Source organism: Lactuca virosa, chromosome 6, assembly GCF_052849685.1.
Source record: "Lactuca virosa cultivar CGN04683 chromosome 6, Lactuca_virosa_CGN04683_v6, whole genome shotgun sequence".
NCBI lineage: Eukaryota > Viridiplantae > Streptophyta > Magnoliopsida > Asterales > Asteraceae > Lactuca > Lactuca virosa.
The window spans coordinates 235921363-235946476 of NC_136431.1; the positions used below are offsets into that span (position 1 = coordinate 235921363).

The 25114-nt window shown below is 33.9% G+C and overlaps 2 protein-coding genes across 2 annotated transcripts; one reads left to right on the forward strand and one right to left on the reverse strand.

Annotated features, from left to right (window-relative positions):
- Positions 1-2025: 2025 nt before the first annotated feature.
- On the forward strand, positions 2026-5147 carry LOC145122707 (tRNA modification GTPase). Its single transcript, XM_079058274.1, has 10 exons — positions 2026-2301; positions 2638-2933; positions 3011-3149; positions 3238-3359; positions 3446-3649; positions 3847-3906; positions 4007-4145; positions 4242-4357; positions 4489-4707; positions 4863-5147. The coding sequence occupies exons 1-10, from the start codon at positions 2121-2123 to the stop codon at positions 5055-5057; spliced, it is 1671 nt and encodes a 556-aa protein (XP_078914400.1). The 5' UTR covers positions 2026-2120; the 3' UTR covers positions 5058-5147.
- An 11126-nt stretch (positions 5148-16273) lies between these two features.
- On the reverse strand, positions 16274-16947 carry LOC145122387 (non-specific lipid transfer protein GPI-anchored 23-like). The gene is made up of 3 exons (XM_079057991.1): positions 16572-16947; positions 16333-16466; positions 16274-16282 (listed from the first exon to the last, which is right to left on the reverse strand). The coding sequence occupies exons 1-3, from the start codon at positions 16945-16947 to the stop codon at positions 16274-16276; spliced, it is 519 nt and encodes a 172-aa protein (XP_078914117.1).
- Between the last annotated feature and the right edge of the window lie 8167 nt (positions 16948-25114).

Sequence of the window (25114 nt, forward strand, 5' to 3'; positions counted from 1 at the left end):
GTGAACGGAGACTTCCGAGAAAGACAGTTAGTTTGGGAGGTACGACTACGAGATACCGAGCGACAAGTAGCTCGTCTCCGAGGTGCATCCACTTTATCAGAACCACCAGCAGACACTTTCCGCCACGATTAGGATCATCCTTTTCTTTTCCCCCTACTATCTGATATGACTCTCTTTCGTGTACTAAGACGGTACTTACCAATGAAACAATTATATGCTATCTTTATTTCATGTTATAGCATAAATTCAATTATATGCACAACCGAACCCTCGAAACCGCTAGATACTTAAGGATCTCGGAACCAAAAACAACCCATATACTCTAAGGATAGACGTAACTATCGTGCCAAATTTGCGATTACCTACTACCGTAAATACATCATAGGGATGTAGATGGAAACAATGAGAATCATACGACAAGATGCGAAATTTATAGAGTACAACCAGGAATGACGATCACTACTTACGATCTGGCTTATCATCATGCAGCAGGAAAATGTCATCCCATAGAAATAACAAGCACACCCACGAGACACCGCTCTTGCAGATGGACTCTGCTACATTCCAAGCTGCTGTAACAGCGGCAGTAACCGCTGCTATGGCACAACTCAGCGCAAACAACACCAATAGAGGTGGAAATAGCATCGACAGCTCCAGCCGTAGGAACGAGCACGGAAACCAACAAGTGACAGCTTATCAAGGCACTCCAAACCCCAAGCTTAAGAACAGGAAGCGGAAGTCTGGAAGTAAGAGAAAGGGACAGCCCACTCAAGGGTTCTCGAAGAAGCAACATGTTGTTGCTGTCCATGCGATCATGACCCCTACTACATCAACACCAGCGAGAGCATATGCTGGAAGTCTTCCAAAATGCAACCAGTGCAATTTCCATCATAAGGGAGCCTGCCGGGAGCCGCATTGTAAGAAATACAACCAAAAGAGTCACACCACCAAATACTGTAGAACTTATCCACGACAGAATTGTCAGCTAAACAAAAACAACAACAATCGCAACAACCTTAACAACAACACCAATGATGAGACCAGTCACACCTGCTATGGGTGTGGAGGAATTGGTCACTTCAGACGTAATTGCCCCAAAGCTAACAATCAAGGAGCGGAAGGATCAGAAAGGGTCCTGACCTTGGGTCAAGGCGAAGCAGTCCAAGACCCGACGGTTGTTACTGGTACGTTCCCACTTAACAACTCTTTTGCTTGCATCTTATTCGATAGTGGAGTTGAGCGAAGCTTCGTTAATAACAAATTTGAGCACTTACTAACACAAGACAACTACAAATGAACAAACAAAATACTGGAAGTAATGAATTAATGGAAATACCTGCTGCTTGACAACCTTGACTCGCTGACTGCTTCCTTGAGTTCGTTCCAACCCAAATTCAAAAATTCCAAAGACAAAATCCACACAGAAGTATTCAAGAATTGACAATTGAAAATCAATATTCTGTAAACAATGGATAATTGAAAATAATTAACCCGAATCGGCTAACCCTAATAGATAATAGAAAACTAGAAAAGAAGTGAAACACATATCGTTTGACGTTGAGGATTTGAACAATTGAGAATCGAGATAAAAGAATAGAAAATAAATATAGCGTTTCAATTTTCAAAATCGCACTAATGTCCCGCATGCATTTTGTCTTCAAGAATCAAAATCGTTCACCATGATGTGACATATACAATTAGTAACAAACTAATTGAGATTTGTGATATATTAATATTGGGTTAAGTTTGGAGAATATAAGGTCCTTTAAAATTAGGGCCCTAATACGTAGCTTAGCAAAATATAAGATTGGAGAATATAAGGTCTTTTAGAATTGGGGCTAAGACCTACCTTAGCAAAATATAAGATTGAACACCCGTAATCCTAAATAGCCTTATTAGCATGATGAGAAACACAATAAACTAATAAATGATTTAAATAAAAATATCAATCACCCTAAATTAGAAAAAGAGTAAACTTATAAAAACTTACATAGATCTCAATCCATAAAAACAAGCCCGAAGCAAATCAACTCAGTTGACTCTTCAAACAATGCTCCAAAACCAGGGTTGCCCATAAAACACCCCTCTATCCAAACAATGCTCCAAAACCAGGGTTAGCCATGGCTCTTCTTCCTGTGTTCCGCCATTTCCTCACACACTTATACCATCACTCTTCTAAACCCACCTCCTCCACCACAGCCATAGCCATAATCCGTACCTTTAAAACCCTATCACCTCTTTTCCTCTCTTCCTCTCCCCTTAAACCCATATCCGCCTCAAATCCCCATTTCTCTTCCACAGGTATGTCTATGCTGCACAATCTTTTTATATATTCCCAACCCCTTAATTGTATTTGTAGGATGCACCAATCATTACAATAAAAAAAAATTGTATTTTTTCAATCCCCTTTATTGTAATTCCAACTTCTCTTCCGAAAATTCCATGTGCGTGCGCAAATAGATTGATTTGTGTAATACCCTCCATGACGAATCTTATGTTTTACTGAACGCTCGATGTTTTATGTAATTACATGCCTATTTTCCTATACGTGGTTCCAATTTTGATTACTCAAGTCGCCAAAATGCGATTAGTTAGTATCTTTCCTGATAAACAATGCTTTCTATCTGTCAATTGCAGAGAATACCTTGATATTAAACAAAGATGAACGGGTCGGGTTGACTTCACCAGGCATAAACCCACCAGACCCGGAAGCGAATTCAAGTAGTACGATTGCTGCCATTGTTACTTCTTTAGGTGGGCAAGCGAGCGCAGTAGGCATTGTAAGGTTATCTGGTCCATCAGCAGTAAACATAGCCAGCTCTGTTTTTCGTCCATCAAAGAAAAGGAAAAAGAAAAACTTTTCTTGGAATCCCACAAGTCATGTGGTAGAATATGGCATGGTCGTTGACTCTAATGGCGATGTTGTTGACGAGGTAAATGTTTTAAATTCTCCTCCTTTTTTCAAAACTGTTGATCTTTAGATTGATCATCGAATTCTCTTCTTTTGTAGGTTTTAGCGATTCCAATGTTGGCTCCAAGATCATACACACGAGAAGATGTTGTGGAGTTACAATGTCATGGAAGTGATGTTTGTTTACATCGTGTTCTAAGAGCTTGTCTAGAAGCTGGAGCAAGGCTTGCAGAACCAGGTTAAGTTGGAATTCAATTCCATTCCATTCCAATTCCGTTCAATTCCATATACCATATATTTACATTCCATTCCATTCCTCAAATCAGGTGAATTCACCCTTCGTGCATTCCTAAATGGTCGTTTAGATCTTTCTCAAGCAGAAGATGTTGGAAAACTCATATCAGCCAAATCCATGGCTGCAGCTGATGCTGCATTAGCAGGAATTCAGGCATCTTTATATATCTTTTAAACCTCAATTTTTCTATCACTCTTATATGATATATCTCCAAATAACATTAAAATTCTTATAAATAGGGTGGTTTTTCTTCACTTGTGAAATCACTAAGAGCACAATGCATTGAGTTGCTTACAGAAATAGAAGCCCGATTGGATTTTGATGATGAAATGCCACCATTGGATATGGATTTAATCTTGAACAAGATTCATGAAATGTCACATGATGTAGAAAGTGCAATGGAAACAGCTAATTATGACAAAATTTTGCAATCGGGATTACAGGTATGCTGTAGCATTCGTTATTAAAACTATACAACTTCTCAAATTTATCCAAAACCATGAATTTTTAAGAGTATCGTGGTTTTAGTAACAAATTTTTTTAGTACAACACTTTTCTTTTTTGGGTGTCGTTTGAATATTTGAAACATAATGTCAAAACATTTTACTCAAAACATATTTGATATTGGAGTTATTTACAGATTGCCATTATTGGTCGCCCAAATGTCGGGAAATCTAGTCTGCTCAATTCATGGAGCAAGGTATCTCCATATTCGGCCCTGTTTCTTTATCTTTTATGAATTTGAAAATAATCTTATTATTATTATTTTTTATTAAGGGTATTTATAAATTAGCTTACAGAGTGAAAGAGCGATAGTTACAGACATTGCTGGAACAACAAGAGATGTTGTGGAAGCCAATGTAACAATTCATGGAATCCCAGTTACATTACTCGATACAGCTGGAATCAGAGAAACTGATGATATTGTTGAGAAGATAGGTGAGAGATTATCCTTTATTAATTGTTGTATCTTTTGAATTTTTTTCGTTGATATTGAATTAATTTATGACTTAAAAAAAAAAAAAAAAAAATCAGGCGTTGAGAGATCAGAAGCGGTTGCTATGGGCGCTGATGTTGTAATCATGGCGATTAGTGCTGTTGATGGATGGACCACAGAAGATGCCAAATTGCTCGATAAGATAAAAAATAAAGTTCGTGTCTTATTTCCATATATTTATATTATTTGAATACATATAGAGTTTATCTACATTATTGATTTACTATAATTTATTCTTTTTAAAATTTACGAAATATTGCACTAAAAATTTGTGGTGAAAAATAGGGTGGTTCTGGATCTCCGATGATATTGGCAATCAACAAAATCGATTGTGCCCAATTTTCATGTTCTGAATTGGTCAACGCAATTGGTCAAACTTTTGATAAGTATATTTATACATGTGCGATTACGGGTGAAGGGATTGAAGATTTGGAGACTGCAGTTCTTGGGCTTGTGGGCCTACAAAACATTCCTTCAGGTGGAAGGAAGTGGGCCGTGAACCAGGTCTGGATAAAGTGACCAAATTTTTAAAAAGATATTTTTAAAAAATGAAATAATTTGTATTTTTTTGTGATAAATGTTTTGAAGTTTGTCATTTTGTGAATAAAAAGGAAACAACATGTAAATTAACTCGGTAATTTTTGTTGATGAATTATCAGAGACAATGTGAGCAGCTTCTACGAACAAAGGAGGCTTTAATGAGATTGAAGACATCAATGGAGGATGACCTTCCGTTTGACTTTTGGACTATAGATTTGAGGGATGCTGCAATTGCACTTGGGGAGATAACTGGAGAAGATATATCAGAAGAAGTTTTGAGTAACATTTTTGGTAAATTTTGTATTGGTAAGTAGTAATTAATTGTAGTGTTTTTTTGTATTTCTGATATAAGCTATTGTGACACCATATGCATTGTTATGAATAAATGTTGGTCTTGTTGTGCATATTCGTTTTTATTTAGGAGTGTTTGGGATTTTACTTATTTAAAAACATTTTTTTTTGTTTTGTTCTGTAAAAGTGCTTAGCAGCTGAAACGGAGTTTAAAAAAGAGAAAAAACGGAATTTAAAAAAGAGAAAATTGTAAATTTAGCCAAATACACTGATTACTTTGTGGAAAATAGCAAAAAAAAAAAAAACAAAAATTGCATTTTTAGCCACTAAAATCGCAGATGGGTATAATCCATCTGCGATTTCGTCATGCCATCTGCGAACGTACAAGTGGCTAAAGCACAGACATGTTTTAGCCATTTTTTTTTGAAAGAGCTGATTTAGCCACTTGTACGTTCGCAGTTGGTTTTTTTTCCCGTTGTATATATACTCATTTTTCAGCCTAAAATTACAGATGGACTATGTCCATCTGCGGTTTCCTCTCATTTTGAACTGCGATTTTGTGATTTTTTTTTAATATGAAATTGATAGGTTTGACTATAAAACAACCTTATTATATATAAACATTTTCAATAAATTATCATTTTTGTTGTTATTTTTTTGGAAAATTTGTTTAAAAATTCTCTAAGGAAATCGTCAATGATATCATCCATGATAGCTCTAAGGAAATTGCAAAGAGAGAGAGTTTCCAAGAAAGAGAGTGAAAAATGAAGAAAATAAAAAAAAAAAACGTTTTTATACTAGATCCCACGAAATCGCGGATGGACTTCACAAAATCACAGATGGACTTTTCCATCTGCTAACGCACATCTGTGCTTTAGGCACTTGTAAGTTCGCAGATGGAAGGGCAAAATCACAGATGGGTTTAATCCATCTGCGATTTTAAGAACTATTTTTGTAATTTGGGTTTTTTTGACTATTTTACACAAAATAATTAATGTATTTGGCTAAATTTGTAATTTTCTCATTAAAAAATAAGTTTGGATTATCTTATGTCTTATGTGGTACCAAACGGATAAATTGTTTTAAAATGTTTGGAATCCATTTGAAGCGTTATGTAATTTGTAGATATTTACCAAATGATAGATGCATAAAAAAATTATTGATTAAATGATGATAAATATAATATTGATGTGATAATCTTTTAAAGTTATTGACCTTAGAGTAAATTAATTAAGGGTATTTTTAAATAAAATAATGGATAATGACTTAAAAAGGTAATATATTTTATGATTTATACACATTTGGTTATTGAATTTTTTTTCGTCTACATTTTCCTTTTTAACTTGTTAAACTGTACACATTTAGTCCTTATGACCGTCTACTCCAGGTTAGCCGGTAAAAATAACTTATGGATTTTCTAATATGTGCCCTAAGGGCACATATAAGAAACATTAATTGATGATATATATTACCATAATTAATTATAAAATACATTAATTATAAGAAATATTACCATAATTAAATGTGAAGTGGATTAATAATCTCCATAGTAAATGTATTTCAAATTTAATTATGGTAATATTTTCATAATTAATACTTCTTATATGTGCCCTTACGGCACATATTAGAAATATTGGATTAATGTCTAAGTCCATAACTATAATTGGCAAGACTTGACCCGACCCGGCATGGTCCATTTGGGTTGCATGACATCATGCATTTGGATAGACTATAATGAGAGAAATAACACTTAAGGTTTGTTAATATATTATAAGTTATAATATATTAATAAGATTATTTAATTAGTATTGATCAAGAATTAATCTAGAATTAATTAAGTGATCAAAAGAAGACTAATTAAATATATGGGTTGATTGTGTAAATCACCCATACTTGTATAATGGGCTAATGCTCCATGGATTGTCAAGTTGGGCTAAAACCCATAAGATGCTCCATGGTATGTTTGAACCCATGGATCCAAGGAAATGGAAAGCCATGACAATTAGGGCTTACCCTAATTGTCACTAACTATATAAGCATCTTATTGTTGACAAAATCGGCCACTATTGGATGAACATGAGGGCTAGCCGATTTTCATGAAGTGTGTATGTTCTCTCAAGTTATTCCAAGTGTATTTGGTGTTGTGTGAACCATTTGAGGTGTCACACTTGGGGCACTAGGTACTCAGGCTTCATGAAGTCATTCTACATCAAAGAGGTATGTAATTCTAACTTGATATATTCATATGAATCAATGTTATTATGCTAGTTAGGATGAATACCTTGGAAAGTTCATATTTGCATGTATAATAGAGAAAACATAGATCCAAGGTATTTAGGGTTGCATGTACACTTAGTAGTGTTAGAATGCTCAAAACCCAACAGTGGTATCAGAGCCTAGGCTTGTTTTCTTGTTATACTTGCAAAATCTGCTTAAAAATCGAAGTTTTTTGCTGTCTGAACAGCAGACTCGCCGAGTCCATAAAGGGACTCGACGAGTCCATGCCTTAAAAGTGTTCAAAACGATCCAACTCGTCGAGTTGGTTCATGCACTCGACGAGTTGGACCCCCTGACAGCATATCTTCGAGTTTTTTGGCTAGAAATGGACTAGGAACATTACCATAAGCTGTTTTTGGACTTATAAACTTATTTTTTATGTGGTAATGTTCATACTAATCCAATTTCAAAGATAATTGTCAGTAGATTCATGTTTTGTATTAGTTTAAGTGTTATGCTAATTACATGAAAAAGTTTGATTCCAATTATCTTGTTCATATGAGTTGCTTAGATTAATAGAAAATGTTGATTGATTATGTGTCTTTGATCCATTTTAATCTAAGAGTGGATTCTAAAATGTGTTTGTGTAACTTGTCCTCAAGTTACATGAAAAGTCACATTAAAGTTTCTTAAAACTCATAAAAGTTGGCAATGGTTACAAAATGAAGAGTCTTGTCCTCATTAAATGGTTTATGACTCCATAACTTGTCCTCAAGTTATGGAGGTTCAAGAGTCACTTCATTAAATAATAAAAATATGTAACCTTAATTAGTTCCATAAGTTACAAAAGAAGAAGAGTTACATTCTTTAATAGTTTAAAGTCTTCCATAACTTGTCCTCAAGTTATGGAACTTGAAGAGTTTTCTTATTTAAAACTACTCTAAACTCATAAGTTATGGAATTAATTAGTTTTGAATATTTTCAAAGCTTGCCCTCAAGTTTTGGAATTTGTAAAGTTTCTCTCATGAATACTTTAATTCCAAGTTAAGGCCTTAGAATTTTAAAAGTTAAAATTCAACCCTTATACTTTATAATATTATAAGTTAATAATATATATATATATATATATATATATATATATATATATGTGTGTGTGTGTGTGTGTGTGTATAAGAGCAAGTCAGTCTTACCATTAGTAGGCCTCATTCACGAAGCCGGTCTATAAGGGGGGTATAAGGTTGTTGCCTATAAAATGACAGCTTAATGGGTGTCCACTCTCACCCACCGCTTCCTTGACTAGTGGAGGGTCGTTAGCCGAACAGGTAGGACAAGGACTATAATTCTCCCTTCATTAAAAGTATTAATGATAAATACTAAGTAACTAAACCTTTTATTAATTCCCAATCTTAGTTACTTAGGAAAATGTGAATAAGATGCTAATCCATGAAATTACACTTTGCACTTTGTTTAAACCGTTAGTGGAGCGTGTGTGGTTAACCGGCACTCTAACCTGGATTTAACAAGGTAGGCAAATGGTAACTTAATATTTATCATAGTATCAGTGGAGCTCGTGTGGTTAACCGGCACATCGATTGAGGGGTAAATATTAAGGGTACCAAGTATATTTGCATTGTTACTTCACACCTTGTTTTGTGATCCTCGACATCCCAGTCACAAAACCTGAAGGGCACACTCGAGATTGAAACATGCCATTGAAAAGTTCAATGAATCTCAAAAGAATCTAGGAGTTTCAAAACCAATTAAAACCTAATAATACATTTCGTTTATCGTGGTGGAAATTGGTGAATCGTCATTCACCTACCTTCAAATATTTTATAGCCTGGATTACGGCATCCCTCTTCCAAGTTATAAAATATTGTGTTGGGTCCTAGCCTTAATATTTCATATTGGGTGTTATATTAAGGACTTTAAATCAACTATCTTGAATATCTCCCAAAAGTTGTCTAGCTCAGACATCTATGATCTTCCCAAATCTCTTGGAACTTTACTTCCTCCACCTCCTCCAATTATTCTCCCTAACCCACAAGTTCAAGGTCACTCAAGCCCTAATGGCAATCAAGGTCTATGTGTGATCACATCTTAGAGATGAAGTCACATATTGACAAGCCGGGAGAGTTGGGTGTCAAAGTCTTAAGAAAGTTGGATGCTCAATCACTTTCTAAGTCACATAGTAAGTTCCTTATGGACTACCATGTAAAGGACTATGACATGACCCATAATGATCTTATCTATTTGCTTTGGGGTGCTTAATCAGCAATGATTTGGAGCACTGGCAGAGCAAATCTGATTAGTAGATCAACTTCCCAAAACCTTCAATGGAAATTGACAATGGTAACATTGGATACCCAGAAAAAGCATTCTCTTCGCAATGGAAATGGATTGGCCATAGTCAACCCGGTTGACCAAATGGTAAAGAGAAAGGCAAGTCTGTGATAGTCCAGTACACCATTCCCAAAGAGTCCATATGTTTCTCTTGCCAAAAGGAAGGGGCATTGATTGCGAAGCTGCCTATTTACCTGAAAGATCATAAGGTTGATCAAGTCAAGAAGTTTGACTCTTCTTCAGATAAAAGTCCACTATCTAACTCTGTTAAGTTTCTATTATAAGATTCTCATTACATGATGTGACTAGGTCACATGTTGATGCTTTAAGAATCAAAGAAAAGTGAAGAAACTTAAAGGAAGTACATGTTGATTCTGATCACGAAGATGGATTTCGATCGCATGGTTTGGTGATCAGAATTTTTGAAGCTGTTACTTAGGAGTTATGATATATTGCTTAGGAATAGATAACAAGTTTTTCATATGCATTTGCACTGTAAGGATAAGTTTTTTCCGCAAAGTTTTGAAATAAAATAAAAGGTTTTAATTTTATATTTATTTTAAATATCCTTACAAGTGGCATTTGTGAAAAATGGTTGTTTATATGATTCCATTGATAGCAATATTTGAAAAAAATGGACTTGATTCTTTCGTTTGTGGTAGTGTCATAATTTACCAAATAAGGAAAGATTCTGATCTCAAGGCTTCAGTTGGATAGAAACTTGGAATCATGCAAGTTGAATAGTATGATGAATGAGAATTTTCATATTTGGAAAATTAAGACTAATTCCTTGTTCACATGTATATGTGAGTCAAGTGAAGGACTAAGGGATCAAGTACACGTTCTGGTGCACTGATCAAGTCCACCACAAAGATCGATAAGACTATTCGTCATGATTTACTAAAGTTTAGTAAATATGGTTATACTTATAAGTTTAAGTATAATTCTGAAGCATTGGAAAAGTCTCGATGTATGGTAGAACGAATGAGAAGAATCAAATTAGGCAGAAAGATAAAAGTTTCTCAAATCTGAAAAGATGGGAGAGTACTTTAGTATCATGTTTTGTGATCATCTTAATGATTAAAGAACCATATCACAATTGGTCTTCTAAGGATATCTTAGTGCATTTTTATGGCTAAGAAGAGGAGTAATGAATTGTTGAAATGGTTAAATCAAGAAGATGAGTCATACCTCGTTCCAAAACAATTCTTAGAGTCATACTCCAAGATTGTAACTTGAGTGATATATCTTAAAGAAGGTTTATTAACACTTGTCAAATGTAAGAGTAAAAGTGTAAGTTGTGATGTTTTGGATAAAACAAAGACCAACTAAGGCCAATTGTGTGAAGTGTTTGTCTTGATTAGAATCCACACTATCTCTTGCTTATTTGACAAGAAAGTCTTATAGGTCAAGAAGACAGTGGGAGTATAAAAGATCATGAAATAGTTTCAAGAACTAATCAAGAATAAAACCTGTATTTCATCACTAGCACACGACTAGAGGTTTATAACCTATCGTGTTGACATTTCTGTGCCCATTCCAGTTAAAGTTGGCTTTGCATATGAGTTCTGAGAGTTCTCAGTTGGTTGCATAACAACTTGGAAGCAATGGCAGGCCCTTGAGCTGCCAGGTGGTAAGAAATTAAGATTGAGTTCAGTCCATATGTGTTTGGATTTGCCATTATCCTTGTCTTGTGACTATGGTTTTGACGATTCACATGGATAAGAACACATACACCATAAAATCAAAGGGTCATAAGGTTTCTCTCCGATTCATGAAAATGATGGTGAGGAAACACTTCCTCCAAGTAGATTTGAAGCAGATGGCAAAAGGTCTAAACAATTGAGACTATGATTACGGCATCCCTTTTCATAGTTCTGAAATTGTTTAGACACACATGCATGCTATCTAAGGAAAGGTGTATGATTTTGATAAAGTCTTATCAAGGCAATCTCGTCTCAGAAATCTGAACTTTGGTAAGAAAGTCAGTAAAGTATTGACTTCTAGAAGTCCAACTGATTTCTGACTACGTGTCAAAGCTAGTGGGAGCATAAGTATTATGCTAATAATCATCATGTTAGTGGGAGCATGATAATTATTGTTAGTGTTGCAAGTTAGCAATGTTAATTATAGAAAACATAAGTTTCAATTCGTGAAGTTGCAGGGGTTGAAAAAGTTGTTTTGCTATAATTAAGGGAGATGATATACTTCATTTCAGTTCTAAAGGCTTAGATTGAGACCTTAATCATATATATATATATATATATATATATATATATATATATATATATATATATGAATTTCATGTTGGATTGGTTCAACTTAAGGAAATTCTATATATTGCGTTCTCAAAATTCGATTATGATTACGACATCCCTCTTTATAGTCAAATTTTGAAAACATGGCAAATAAAATTATTGGAGCAAAAGACTGGTCTAGAATCATGTCTTTATGTGAGACATCATGAATCGTGTCCCATTTGCTTTGGGTACATGATCGATTGCATGTGCTATGATATTTGTCCTTTCTAAATTTTTCCAAATGCCCGGAGGCATTAAGAAGGGAAAAGGTCTAGAATTGGATATGACTAAAAGGATTAAGCAATTGTCGAGGACAATCTAAGGTTTACCAAAGATTGGTTGCTCAGGGACAGTTGGAAGTATAGTGCTAATTTTGGAAGGACCATATTGAGATATTCTGAAAAGAGGCATCTCTTGTTCAGAAGTGATAGCCAAAATGAGAATATGGAGTTGTCTCCATAGGTGGAAGTTATCTGTGTAAGATTAGAAAACTTAATGCAAGAAGCATGTTCAAAGCAATGTATTTTGAATATGAGACTTAGTTTCCATGGAGTTGATCTCCATTGGAATACCTTATAATGACAGTTGACAAGTCTTTGTGACTTTGTATATATTCATTACAGGAGGGTCAGTGCATATAAGTTTAAAATCTAAACAGATTTCGATAAATGATAGGAATTTGAAATTCTCACATTTTTCGATAAGGATTTGGAAGTGTGAAATTAGAATCATTGAAATTATGTTCAATTGGTTTATTTCACAAAGTAAGGATCATAGAAAAACATAGAGTGCATACTTGGTGTATGGCAAAGCTATTGTTTAGAAAAACATAGTGTACATGCTTGGAGCATGAGACAACTAGTGTTTTTAATTCAGGTATAAAGTTGATAAAACCGAAACAATGAATAATGAGTAATCAGTATGGTGATAAATAAAAGTGGTTTATTTATATTCATAGGTTTTGATACCATATTAGATTCAATTATTCTTGTGTTTCACTTTGCATGTTTTGACTTCCAGAATAAACTAGGTCATTCTTCCCGAATGACTAAGTTATTCAAACCATCCACAGTCGGTCATATGTTGGAAGTAGATATGAATCAAGACTGTCATGGGTTGGCTTGTAGAGGTCTAAGATGTTAGACAAAGTGGTGCTACAACACTCATGAGTGCTCATAAGTTCTGAGTATTGGATTCAACCCACGCTCATTTGAATCACTTCATGGATTTTATCACGAGTGATCATGAGACGATAATATCTTATATTTTTCAAACCTAGAGATATGAGTTGTTACTATGAGTTGGTTATACATTGATTGCACGAAAACGCATTGGTAACTCGATGTTATAAAACGTGTCTTTGTGTATGATTCAACAAGTAGTAGAACAAGCCATATGACTCGAAGTTTATCCATTCCTTTTACCTTCGGGATAAAAGCGATATCTGTGGGCCCCTCGATGATTTAGCGATGACACATGTGAGTGCTTGGCCAAGCCAGGACTGATTTGATTTGTTCAATCAGTCAGTCGTCATAAATCGGAAATCGGGAAACAACAAATGGACAGAGAGAATGATTTATAATCCATGTCTCAGTCCATATGATATTTAGAATGGAGGAATATATGATCACTTATCTAATGGACAAGTCATTGACAAAGGTCAGAGACCATCGACAAGGTCAGAGTTCGACGGAAGCTTTTGAGAGCTACGATTGCCAGTCGGTTCTTGAAGTCATACGCAATAATAGTTTTAGACTTATCCAAGTGGGAGACTGTTGGATTAATGTCTAAGTCCATAACTATAATTGGTAAGACTTGACCCGACCCGGCATGGTCCATTTGGGTTGCATGACATCATGCATTTGGATAGACTATAATGAGAGAAATAGCACTTAAGGTTTGTTAATATATTATAAGTTATAATATATTAATAAGATTATTTAATTAGTATTGATCAAGAATTAATCTAGAATTAATTAAGTGATCGAAAGAAGACTAATTAAATATATGGGTTGATTGTGTAAATCACCCATAATTGTATAGTGGGCTAATGCTCCATGGATTGTCAAGTTGGGCTAAAACCCATAAGATGCTCCATGGATGCTCCATGGTATGTTTGAACTTATGGATCCAAGGAAATGGAAAGCCATGACAATTAGGGCTTACCCTAATTGTCACTAACTATATAAGCATCTTATTGTTGACAAAATCGGCCACTATTGGATGAACATGAGGGCTAGCCGATTTTCATGAAGTGTGTATGTTCTCTCAAGTTATTCCAAGTGTATTTGGTGTTGTGTGAACCATTTGAGGTGTCACACTTGGGGCACTAGGCACTCAGGCTTCATGAAGTCATTCTACATCAAAGAGGTATGTAATTCTAACTTGATATATTCATATGAATCAATGTTATTATGCTAGTTAGGATGAATACCTTGGAAAGTTCATATTTGCATGTATAATAGAGAAAACATAGATCCAATGTATTTAGGGTTGCATGTACACTTAGGAGTGTTAGAATGCTCAAAACCCAACAAGAAAATCCCAATAACTTAATATGGTAATATATTTTTTATTTTGTATACATTTAGTCTGTAATATTTTTGTACACATTTAGTCCTTAAAATTTTTTTTGTTGCAAAATAAGTTATTTTTGTTTTTATATTTAGAGTAAATTACTGAAATCGTCCCTGTGGTTTGGTCAAAATTGCACGTTTGGTCCCTAACTTTTTTTTTGCACTCGGGTCGTCCCTGTGGTTTGATTTTGTTGTGTTTTTCGTCCCTATGGTTTGGTAAAAGTTGCATGTTTGGTCCCTAACTTTATGTATGCAAGGGACGAAAAATGCAACAAAATCAAACCACAGGGACGAAAAACGCAACAAAATCAAACCACAGGGACGATCCGAGTGCAAAAAAAAAGTTAGGGACCAAACGTGCAATTTTGACCAAACCACAGGGACGATTTCAGTAATTTACTCTTATATTTATTCAGTACTTATGAATGATTTTTTTATGTTTTTCTCACGACATCTTACGTGGAACATTAATTAATAAGGTGTTTGTGGGCTTTTGATGCTTATGTCCATCGCGATCTCGACTACTTGGTTGCTTAGCTTATGTGTTCTGAACATTATAACTTCTTCATAAGATCTCAGATTTTAACGATATTTATATCCATGTGTACGTATTTTAGTCTACTACAACTTTCATTTAGATTATTCCTGTTAAAAAATAATATATTTTTACTTACGATCTTTATATCCATACATTTTTTTATGAATGCATGTGTGAATGTTTTTTTTATAAAATCATAAGTAAAAATATATTATATTTTAATGGGAGTAATCTTAACGAAAGTTGTAGTAGACTCAAAAAACGAATACGTGAATATAAAAATCGTTATTGTATGAAGAAGTTACGACATTCAGAATACAAGACCTAAGCCAAACCACAAGACCTACGCAACCAAGCTGTCGAGATCGCGATAGACATAAGCATCAACAGCCCCAAACACCTCATCAATGCTTGTCCCACGTAAGATGTCGTGAGAAAAACCTAAAGAAATCATTCATAAGTACTGAATGAGTACAAAAACAAAAAAGACTTATTTTGAAACAAAAAAATATTAAGGACTAAATATGTACCAAAATATTAAGGACTAAATGTGTACATATTAAGTCGTTTTTCCCGTTTAACCTGGAGTAATCGGTCATAAGGACTGAATGTGTACGGTTTAACAAGTTGAATGGGTAAATGTGGACGAAAAAAACTCAGTGACAAAATATGTACAAATCAAAAAATATATTACCCTTTTAATTCATTATCCCAAAATATAAATATAACCCAAAGAAATGTGTTATCTATAAAGAAAAGAATCACATAGATCATGATTAAATTTAAAGTTATTGATCTAAAGTAGTATTTATTAAGGGTATTTTGGATGTGTACTTTGAAACTAATTATGTATTGTTTAATAATCAAATTTAGATTATTAACTGTAATAAAATGTATTCTAAAAGATCATTTTAGCATTTTCTTTTCATATTTCGATGTTACTATAAAATTATTTTTCCAAATAAAATCATCATTGATGATAAAGGTGGATGAGAAGTTTTTAACACATAGCAAAACATCAAAATAAGTTATATATAAAGACTTTATACGCGCGATAACTAGGATAAAGCTATTGTATGAATAAACAATTTACCTTTTTAATAAATACAGTATATATTGGAAATGATAAAGCTAACATAACAAACACAAAAATAATTATGGGTTGATAACTTGATATAAATCCCGTAAGCAAAACTTTAAAATTCAACTGAATACACAAATTAGATAATGATCTACATTATGAACCCTAAACTTAAATAAAAAACCTATAAAATCTAAAAAGTTATATTGGTAAATTAAGTGCTAGAAAATTTAAAATTACTACCAAACTAATAAGAATCTTGAAGAAGTTTGATTGTGAAGAAGAATCCGCATCACTCGTTGTCATGGCTTGAGCTGAAGTTATCGCCGGAGATGGTTTTATAAGCTGAACCGGCGGTTTTGCCACCGAAGGAATTGCTACATATATAACAAATTAAATGATATTTAAATTCATTATATCCATAAATAATTAACATGAATAATGATATATTGTTATACGACAAAAGGAAGAAAAAAACTTACGTATACATTTGTCAAGAGAAACATGTGGGAAACCACAAACAGAAGAAACATGAAACACTCTCGTCATGTTCAATTGGAATCCTAATTCAACACTGCCATTCAAAGCATCACAAACGCAGTTCGAATCAAGCTTCCATACCTCTAAAAACCCTGAACAACAAGATTCAATAGGCTTAGCCATTTTTGATCTTTTTGTAAGATACGGTAAGCAGTCAATCATCTTGAACAAAAGAACATCACAAGATGGTGATAATTGCGGTGTTGACAATTGTGGTGCCGGGGCTGCTGATGGCGGAGATGGGTGGTTTTGGGTGGCGTTCGACTGAACCAAAGCAAATGCTAGAAGAATGAGTGAAAGTAGTGAGCATTTCGCCATTGTTGATGGGTTTATTTTCTTGTTTTAGGGTTTTGTAGGAGATAAACGAAGTGTAAATAAGTAAAGAACGGAATGAAGAGCTAGAGCCCTAGTGTTCTAAGCTTTTCATAGATAAGTGATAGAAATATTTAAATTTTTTGAATTAATCTTTTATCTTATGACTTATATATATGGGAAAATGACATATAACCCCCTTAAGGTTTTTCAAATAATAATGGTATTATCATAATTAACACACTTTTTGGTTACCGTAACTTTGTAAGATTTTTGCCATTAAACTTAACCATATAACATGTAAAACCCGTATGACTTATAGGTCTGGATTCGGTGAGTACACACTAATTTCGGTGAGGACTGCGAGGACTCAACCAGTCGAGCTCATTAAGGGCATTTTTGTCACAAAACAAAATCAACAAGGGATGAGTTTGGGCTCATGTTTAACCATGTAATTTAAAATGGATTGATTGGGCTGAAAACATATGCATTGGATTGGGCTACGAGTTACTTCAATTATCAATCTGATCGTAAATCATGAAGCAAAGAATTTGATCATAAATTCAACTAATAATCTGAAGATTCTGATTCGATAAGGTAAAACTGAAATAGATATTACATATTTTCATCCATTGATTGCATTTGAAACGTCAATTCATCATCTTTTTTTGGCTCTGTTTTTTTTCCCATAAAAAATGATTTTTGAAAACAGGTTAATTCAATTAAAACACAATTTTGTGTTTTTCTTAAAAACATGTTACTTTATATTGATGTTCAGTATGAATCAATGTAGTTTTTCATGAAAAACATGATTTAAAGTTTCATTCTTTCATCTACTCATGTTTTTGATTTTTAGGTTAAAAAACAAAATTTTCGATTCTAACATAACGTTAATCATATTAATAGTATGAATCTAATAAATTAGTTGTTTTTATGTGGGTTTATATGTTTTCAAGAAGATTCAGTGAAAAAATTTAAAATTATAAAACTGTTACTAACTTATATTTGATGACGCCTTACAAGTGATCGATGAAATGCCTAAGAGAGATCATAATTTTTATAGTTGTGTTCATACTTCCCAGTTCAATTTGGTGCTTAGTGGATGTCCTTTGGGTGTGTTTTCTTTCAGTGGCATGCATATATATAGGCTTCATGGTGTTGTTTGTGATCTTATTGATGACTTGAAGGTTTAACAAGCTCTATAGTCATGCTCTTATGTTCTAAAATTTATGTTTGGTGGCTTCTAGATGTCTATATAGCTTTGTTTGTGGTGGCCTCCTTTTAGCTATATGGTTGGTTCTTTCAAAATCGTATATCATAGGTCATGATCTAGGGAATATGCTTTCTCTTGGGTTCGTCTTATTGGCATCTGCCATCATTAGTGACTTTGGTATATCAATATCCATTACAAACTCGGTTCGTACTGTTGCTTTTCTACTGTTTACTATGAGGGTTTAAAAATGAATTTATATTACTTTTGGCAGGTTAATTGTGATGGAATGTCCAATATTCATAGTAGTTTTGGCTCCTAAAGGTGTTCTTCTCATCATCATTGTGGATTAAAGTCAAATACTATTACTAGTGGGGACACCAACGTTTACAAGGTTTTAAATATGTCTAATCTTCATCAAATAACTTCATAAGTGCAAGGTTTCTCAAGGTTTTCAAGCAACCTTGTTGTCAAGATTAGGTTAGGTATGTTTGTGGTTCAAAGTTTCTTAGTTTATCACATGTTGAATCATTTTATTGTTGAAACTGCAACATTGTATAGTTTTGGAACATAATATTTTTGAATCATATTATTTTGAATCACATGATTGATTTGTTATATTATTTGGGATTAGATAAAATCATTTATTTGTTTAACATGTTGAGTATAAGATCATCACATATTTGTAGATTTAAAACTAAAGCATTATAATGTTTTGGATCGCAACATATTTGTATCATAGCAGGTTGGATCATAATAATTGTTTATTTTTATCACATTATTTGTAACATTGGATCAAAAATGTTTGGATATTATTCTTATGGATCATCTTAATGTCACAGTTTCAATCATTTTAAAGGACAATCTTCCATAAAAATATGTTTTGGATCAACCAAGTATGATTCATTCCATCCTTTTTAAGTTATGGATCATATCACATTTAGACCATATCCTAAAAATAATGTTTTGGATCATGAGATGATTCACAAAATCATGATCTAGCTAGATAAGTAATTCATAATTTTTTTTGATCCATAGTTTCTTAGTTTATCACATGCTTGAATCATTTTGTTATTGGAATTACAGCATAGTAGTTATGGATCAAAATACTTTTTGAATTGATTTGTTATATTGTTTGGGATTAGAAAAAATCATTTACTTGTTTATCACCTCATTTGTAGCGTTGAGTCATAAAACTTTTGGATCATAAAACATTTGGATGATAAATTTTTTTGGAATGTAAATTATTCGAATTGGATTATTTTAGAGTTTTAGATCATCACATATTTGTAGATTTAAAACTAGAGCATTGTAATGTTTTGGATCACAATAACTTTGTATCATATCAAGTTGGATCACAATAAGTATTTATTTTTATAACATTATTTGTAACATTGGATCATAAATATTTGGATATTTTTCTTATGGATCATCTCATGTCATAGTTTTAAACATTTGAAAGAACAATGTTCCAGAAAACCTTGTTTTAGATCAAGCAAATATGATTCATGTCATCTTTGTTATGATCATATCACATTTAGATCATATCCTAAAAAAATAGTTTGGATCATGACATGATTCACAGAATCATGATCTAGATAAGTGATCCATAAACTATTTTTGATCCAAGAAAAATAATAGGAACCAATGAACTTTTAGATCATGACTATTATGTTAAAATGGACAATTATGTTATTAATAACCAAATTTTCAACCTAGTTAACATGACCCACAATTAAGATGATCAATAAGAACAAGATCCGAAATATGTGATCCATGACTTATAAAGTATATTTTGTACAACTAATATGTTTCATATAAGAAAAATACATTACTAAATATTAAAAATGTACCTTCGCCAAGTTCGCAAAAACCAAATAAACGTAACCAAGTATAATTGTTTCTTAACCACTTAACATAAAAACAATAAAAAATGTGCACTTAACAACGAAAAGTACGGAAAATATTGAAATAAAAAGTCTTTATTAACCAAGTTCATAAAGGATCAACAATCACAAAAGTTTGTTTTCTTGAACCCTAACTTGAACTTCATGCAAATATGTTTCACCCAAAATCTATTTCATCTTGTAGCTTATCAAATTATCATAATCCTCCTGAGTTTTCACAAAGGTAGATTTGCAGAAACGAAAACCAGGTAACACCATCAATTCTATGTCTTGACAATCAGACTCGGGTTCTATATCAACATCATCACTATCCGCTCTATTCCATGGGCCTTATCTAAAACAACACACAATCAACATCATTATTTTTAAACAAAAGATCCATTTTCCACTTGAGGTCCTATAAAAACATAAAAAAGAAGAAGTTTTGTATCATTTTAAGTTATGGATCATAATTCATAATAAAGGTGGATTATTTTAAGTTATCGATCATAATAATTGAATATATATTACTATTTTAAGATTTCTATCCTTTACTGGAGTGGCCTAAAATTATTAGCAAAGAACTTCCAGATAACGAAAAGCATAAACATTCATCCTGGTATAGTTGAATGATTCTTTAAGGTTTTTTCAATAACAACAATAGTTTTATAAAATGAAAAGTCTAACCCTTCATGCCACTGCAAAAAAAAAAAGCCTAGCCACTAGGACCTACGAAATTATGCTTCACCAAAAGATGTAGCTTTTGACCATCAGACCAACAACCATGACCACGTGCAACAACTTTCATTATCATATTCAAGGATTTTGAAAGTTAAACATCAACATGTTGACATCAGACAACAATATGATGAGATTTGATTTTGAACATTGATGACCAATATACTTTTGCATGAACACAACATGATATTTGAAATAAAATTATGAACTTCTCAATACTCTTTAAAGCACCATAGAATCTGAGATTAGTAGGAAGCTATCGAACATCCCGCCAACACATCAATCCAACACCCATGATAAACAACACACAACCACTATAAATTAGTTCACTTAAAATGTATATTTGAAATATTCTCTAATCCTCGAAGCATGTACCAAGTTAGAAAGTATGAAAAACAACAATAACTAGAGACCCCGATGATTGCATTATAACACCAATTGCCCATAATTCTCCTAACTAAACCATATGTCTGAATGGATATTTAGCTTTGAAAAAGCCAAAAAAACACAAAGAAGAAAGAAAATGCACACACACACACAAAGACATCACTTGTTAAACCTATAATCATAGATTTGAAAGAAAATGCACAACCACAAAATATTTATGAATTCAAAATTTCCAAGATGTTTATTAGACATTAGGTCGAACACACCTTGTGAGCTGTGACATCCCCATTTTTACGGCTAGAAAAGACCGATTTCCTTTATGCTTTATAAAAATTAGAGTACCTCTTTTTAATAAAAAATTTGCGGAATTTGTTCCCAGTAAAACATGATAAATTCGTTTTCAAGGCATTTCCGAAGAAAAATATTTTTATTCATTTTAAAATATTTGGGATGTCATCGTTAATACAGAAACATAAGCATAAACATAACTTACATTCATTATCACTAGTGATTTATATCTCCTTAATCTCTCAGTGTAATGTGACTTCAACACCTGTGATATAAATAAACTGAGTGGGTCAGGTTGGGAAACCTGGTGAGTACATAGGGTTTTTGAACCCACAATAATATGATTATTATGTTTAAACAATCAAACAATCAACCCAATCACCCATCCCCATTATCTTCCTTACTCTTAAGAGTCTACCCTAAGAGTTATCTATCATGCATTCATTCATTCCAAAGTCCATCGCTTCCAGGGTTCATATGATAGGCACTAAGTCCATAGCTGCCAATGCTCGTTTGTAAAGTACTAATTCCATAGCTGCTAAAGTTCATTCATCAGGTACTAAATCGATAGCTACCCGTGTTTATCTAATAGGTACTAAGTCCATAGCTACCAACATTTATCTATCAGGTACTAAGTCCATAGCTACCAACGTTTATCTATCAGGTACTAAGTCCATAGCTACCAACGTTTATCCAATAGGCACTAAGTCCATAGCTGCCGATGTTATTTATTAGGCACTAAGTCTATAGCTGCCAATGTTCACTCATATCATCTTTCGTCTCCCATCATTCATCTACCCATGTTTTACCCAACATATTCGTAGATATAAAATACATATACAGTTTAAATTATTTAAAACACGTATAAATTGTTCATCGAGCATAGATAACAAGTATACAGATAATATGCACACATAGCACATAATTTATATAAAATACTTCATATCTATGTGTAAGATGAAAGGGACCATGCACTCACCTGAGAAGGTGGTGATTCGGCACTCGAACAGCACTTCGTTATCCCAAAACAATTTTCCTTTGACAAAACCTAGTATCAGTACCACTAGGGTTTAGTCTAACGTTAACCGCGACTAATTAATAGTCTAGCTATTATTACTATTATATAAGCATTAAACAATAATTATATAACCCATAATAATAGCCCAAGTACTTATTATAAGTTCCTAATAACGTTACTATAATTAAATAAAAGCTATATTAAAAATAGTGTAGGCGTAGCTCACTTACAGCGGGTTTTATAGAAAACCGGGCTTCGCTTGGAGCAGCGTTTCTGAACCGAAAAACCCTTTTTATCGGGACTTCGGGAGCCTCGGGGCTTCCTTACGGCACTAGGGTGTTTACCTAGACTTTAGGGGGCTTAAGGGAGGCTAGAGAGAGAAAGTAGAGAGAGAAAGAGAAGTTGGAATGGTGTGGAGAATGAGGGAACCCGACACCTCTATTTATAGGCTGGAATCCTGCTCTACTCGTCGAGTAGGAGGTACTACTCTTCGAGTCTATGGCCAGGTGTCACCACCTGGTGGCTTGCCTTGGGGAGAAAGTCTTGGCCCATATTCAGCCACGTCATCCGATTTCGCACAATACCCTGCCGACTTCTAAACCCCTTAACTTTCGCATACGAGCTCATTTTTCGACATTCTTTATATCCACGCATAGGTAAAAACAGTATCTATAACTTTCATTTAGACTCCATCGACTAATTCTCGACCGATCTTAAACTTAACAGTAGGAGGAGTTTAGACTGTTAAATGACCGCGAAGAATTCGTAATTCCTTCATACGGACTCCGTTTTCGTCTGTCTTTTTACCTTTGAGTTCCTATTAATGAGATCTTAAACTCTCATTTAGGTTGCGTAAGCCAAAAACCACTCGAACTAAAATTCGAGTTTCGGGCCGTGCACTGCTAAGCCGAATCTTAGAAAAATCGTAACTTCCTCATACGAAGTCAGATTTGGGCGTTATTTTTATGGATGTTCTCGGTTTAACATATACTACAACTTTTGTTTAGATCAATAAGTCTAAAAAGTCCTCTATCGTAAATTCACTATTTACGCTTCCTGGTGCCGTGCCGGTTTTGCCGTAAAACTTCGACGGGCCATAACTTCTTCGTTATAACTCGGATTTCGGCGTTCTTTATATGTACGGAACCCTTGTAACATATACTAAAACTTGGTTAAGATTAATCCTTCTAAATAATATTCCATCAAAAACTCATTTTTGATGCTCATCGTCTCTAAATTGACTAGCCCGGATCTGCGGGCGTTACAATTATCTCCCCCCTTAGGATGATTACGTTCCAGAATGATCAATGAAACAGGGCTGTATAATGACTCCGTACGTTATCTCTTTATCCTAGGTAATAATCCTAACTTCTATGTTCCTTCGAATGCGTATTTAACTCCTGATCTTCTTGATTGCAAGCAGTGCTTGATCTTGCACCCGTTCTCTATGTCTTGTTAGACTTTCAATCATGACCTTCATGTCACAACCTCGCTCTTTATCAGAGACTCATTATTCTTCTCAACAAACTTAAGTTAAGTTTATTTGATTTCCACGATAGACTGATGGGTCGTGTTGTAATGGCCTCTCATCGTATGATGCAACGCTTAAACTCAGGTCTCTTAGAGTCAAATTCCTGAATGGAATATACCTACCTTCATGTTCTAATGTGATATGATCACATTTTAGTATGTAACATTTCTAGCTACAAGCTTCTTACTCCAACAACGATTGCAATACTTCTATTGATTGCTTCGCTTATCTTTTACTTCAATCTTTTGGATTAAGTTGGATACTACATCGATCTTGGTCCTCTGAACCACGTAACATACTCATCTTAGTCGAACTCGATTTGATATGACCACTAGGGTCGAAATAACCATCTGTCTTAGTTATCACCGAAACAATGGTAACGACATACACAAACAAAACAAAATCAATTACTAGCTTCTTGGTAACCTTGTGACTTTCCCTGATCCAAGTGCGAGTCCTGTGCTTCCGGTAGTATAGGCCTCTACTACCATTCACACCTACTCATACTCGTCCCAAGTATTATCTCATAGTTTTCCAAGTTATTACCACAAAAACAATTTTAACACATACAAATGTGTCCAAACAATCACATAATTTTCCCTAGACTCTACTAGGACTTCTTCCATGCGTATCTTCAATCATCAATTCTGATTCAACTTGGTTGGTGATGGAAATGTCAGACGATAGGATAACTTCATGGATTATAGAAAAAATCTTTCTTTCTTCTAATCGAAAGTGTACTTCTCCCGTACTAGACATATTATTTCTTAGACGCGTTCTAAAGGCAATATATCACTCTTACGATATCTTCCGATAGGTATCATTCACTATCGTAAGCCTTCTCATTTCCTCCATTCACTCAATTCACTACGAGTCTTCACCATGATGTTCTGAACACCAAAGCAGCCGTTCGGTGTATCGAGACGAGAATATAGATAGAGGAAGATTTAGATGCGTATTCCTCCTTATTACTCCGAAAAGTTACATGCCAGTTCTAACACTGTAATTAAACGTTTCGAAATCTGAACACATAAAATTTCCAGATCCGGTCGGCAACAGACCATAGATCCGATCAAACAATAGCATAAAGCATCACAAATCATTTAGCACATAAA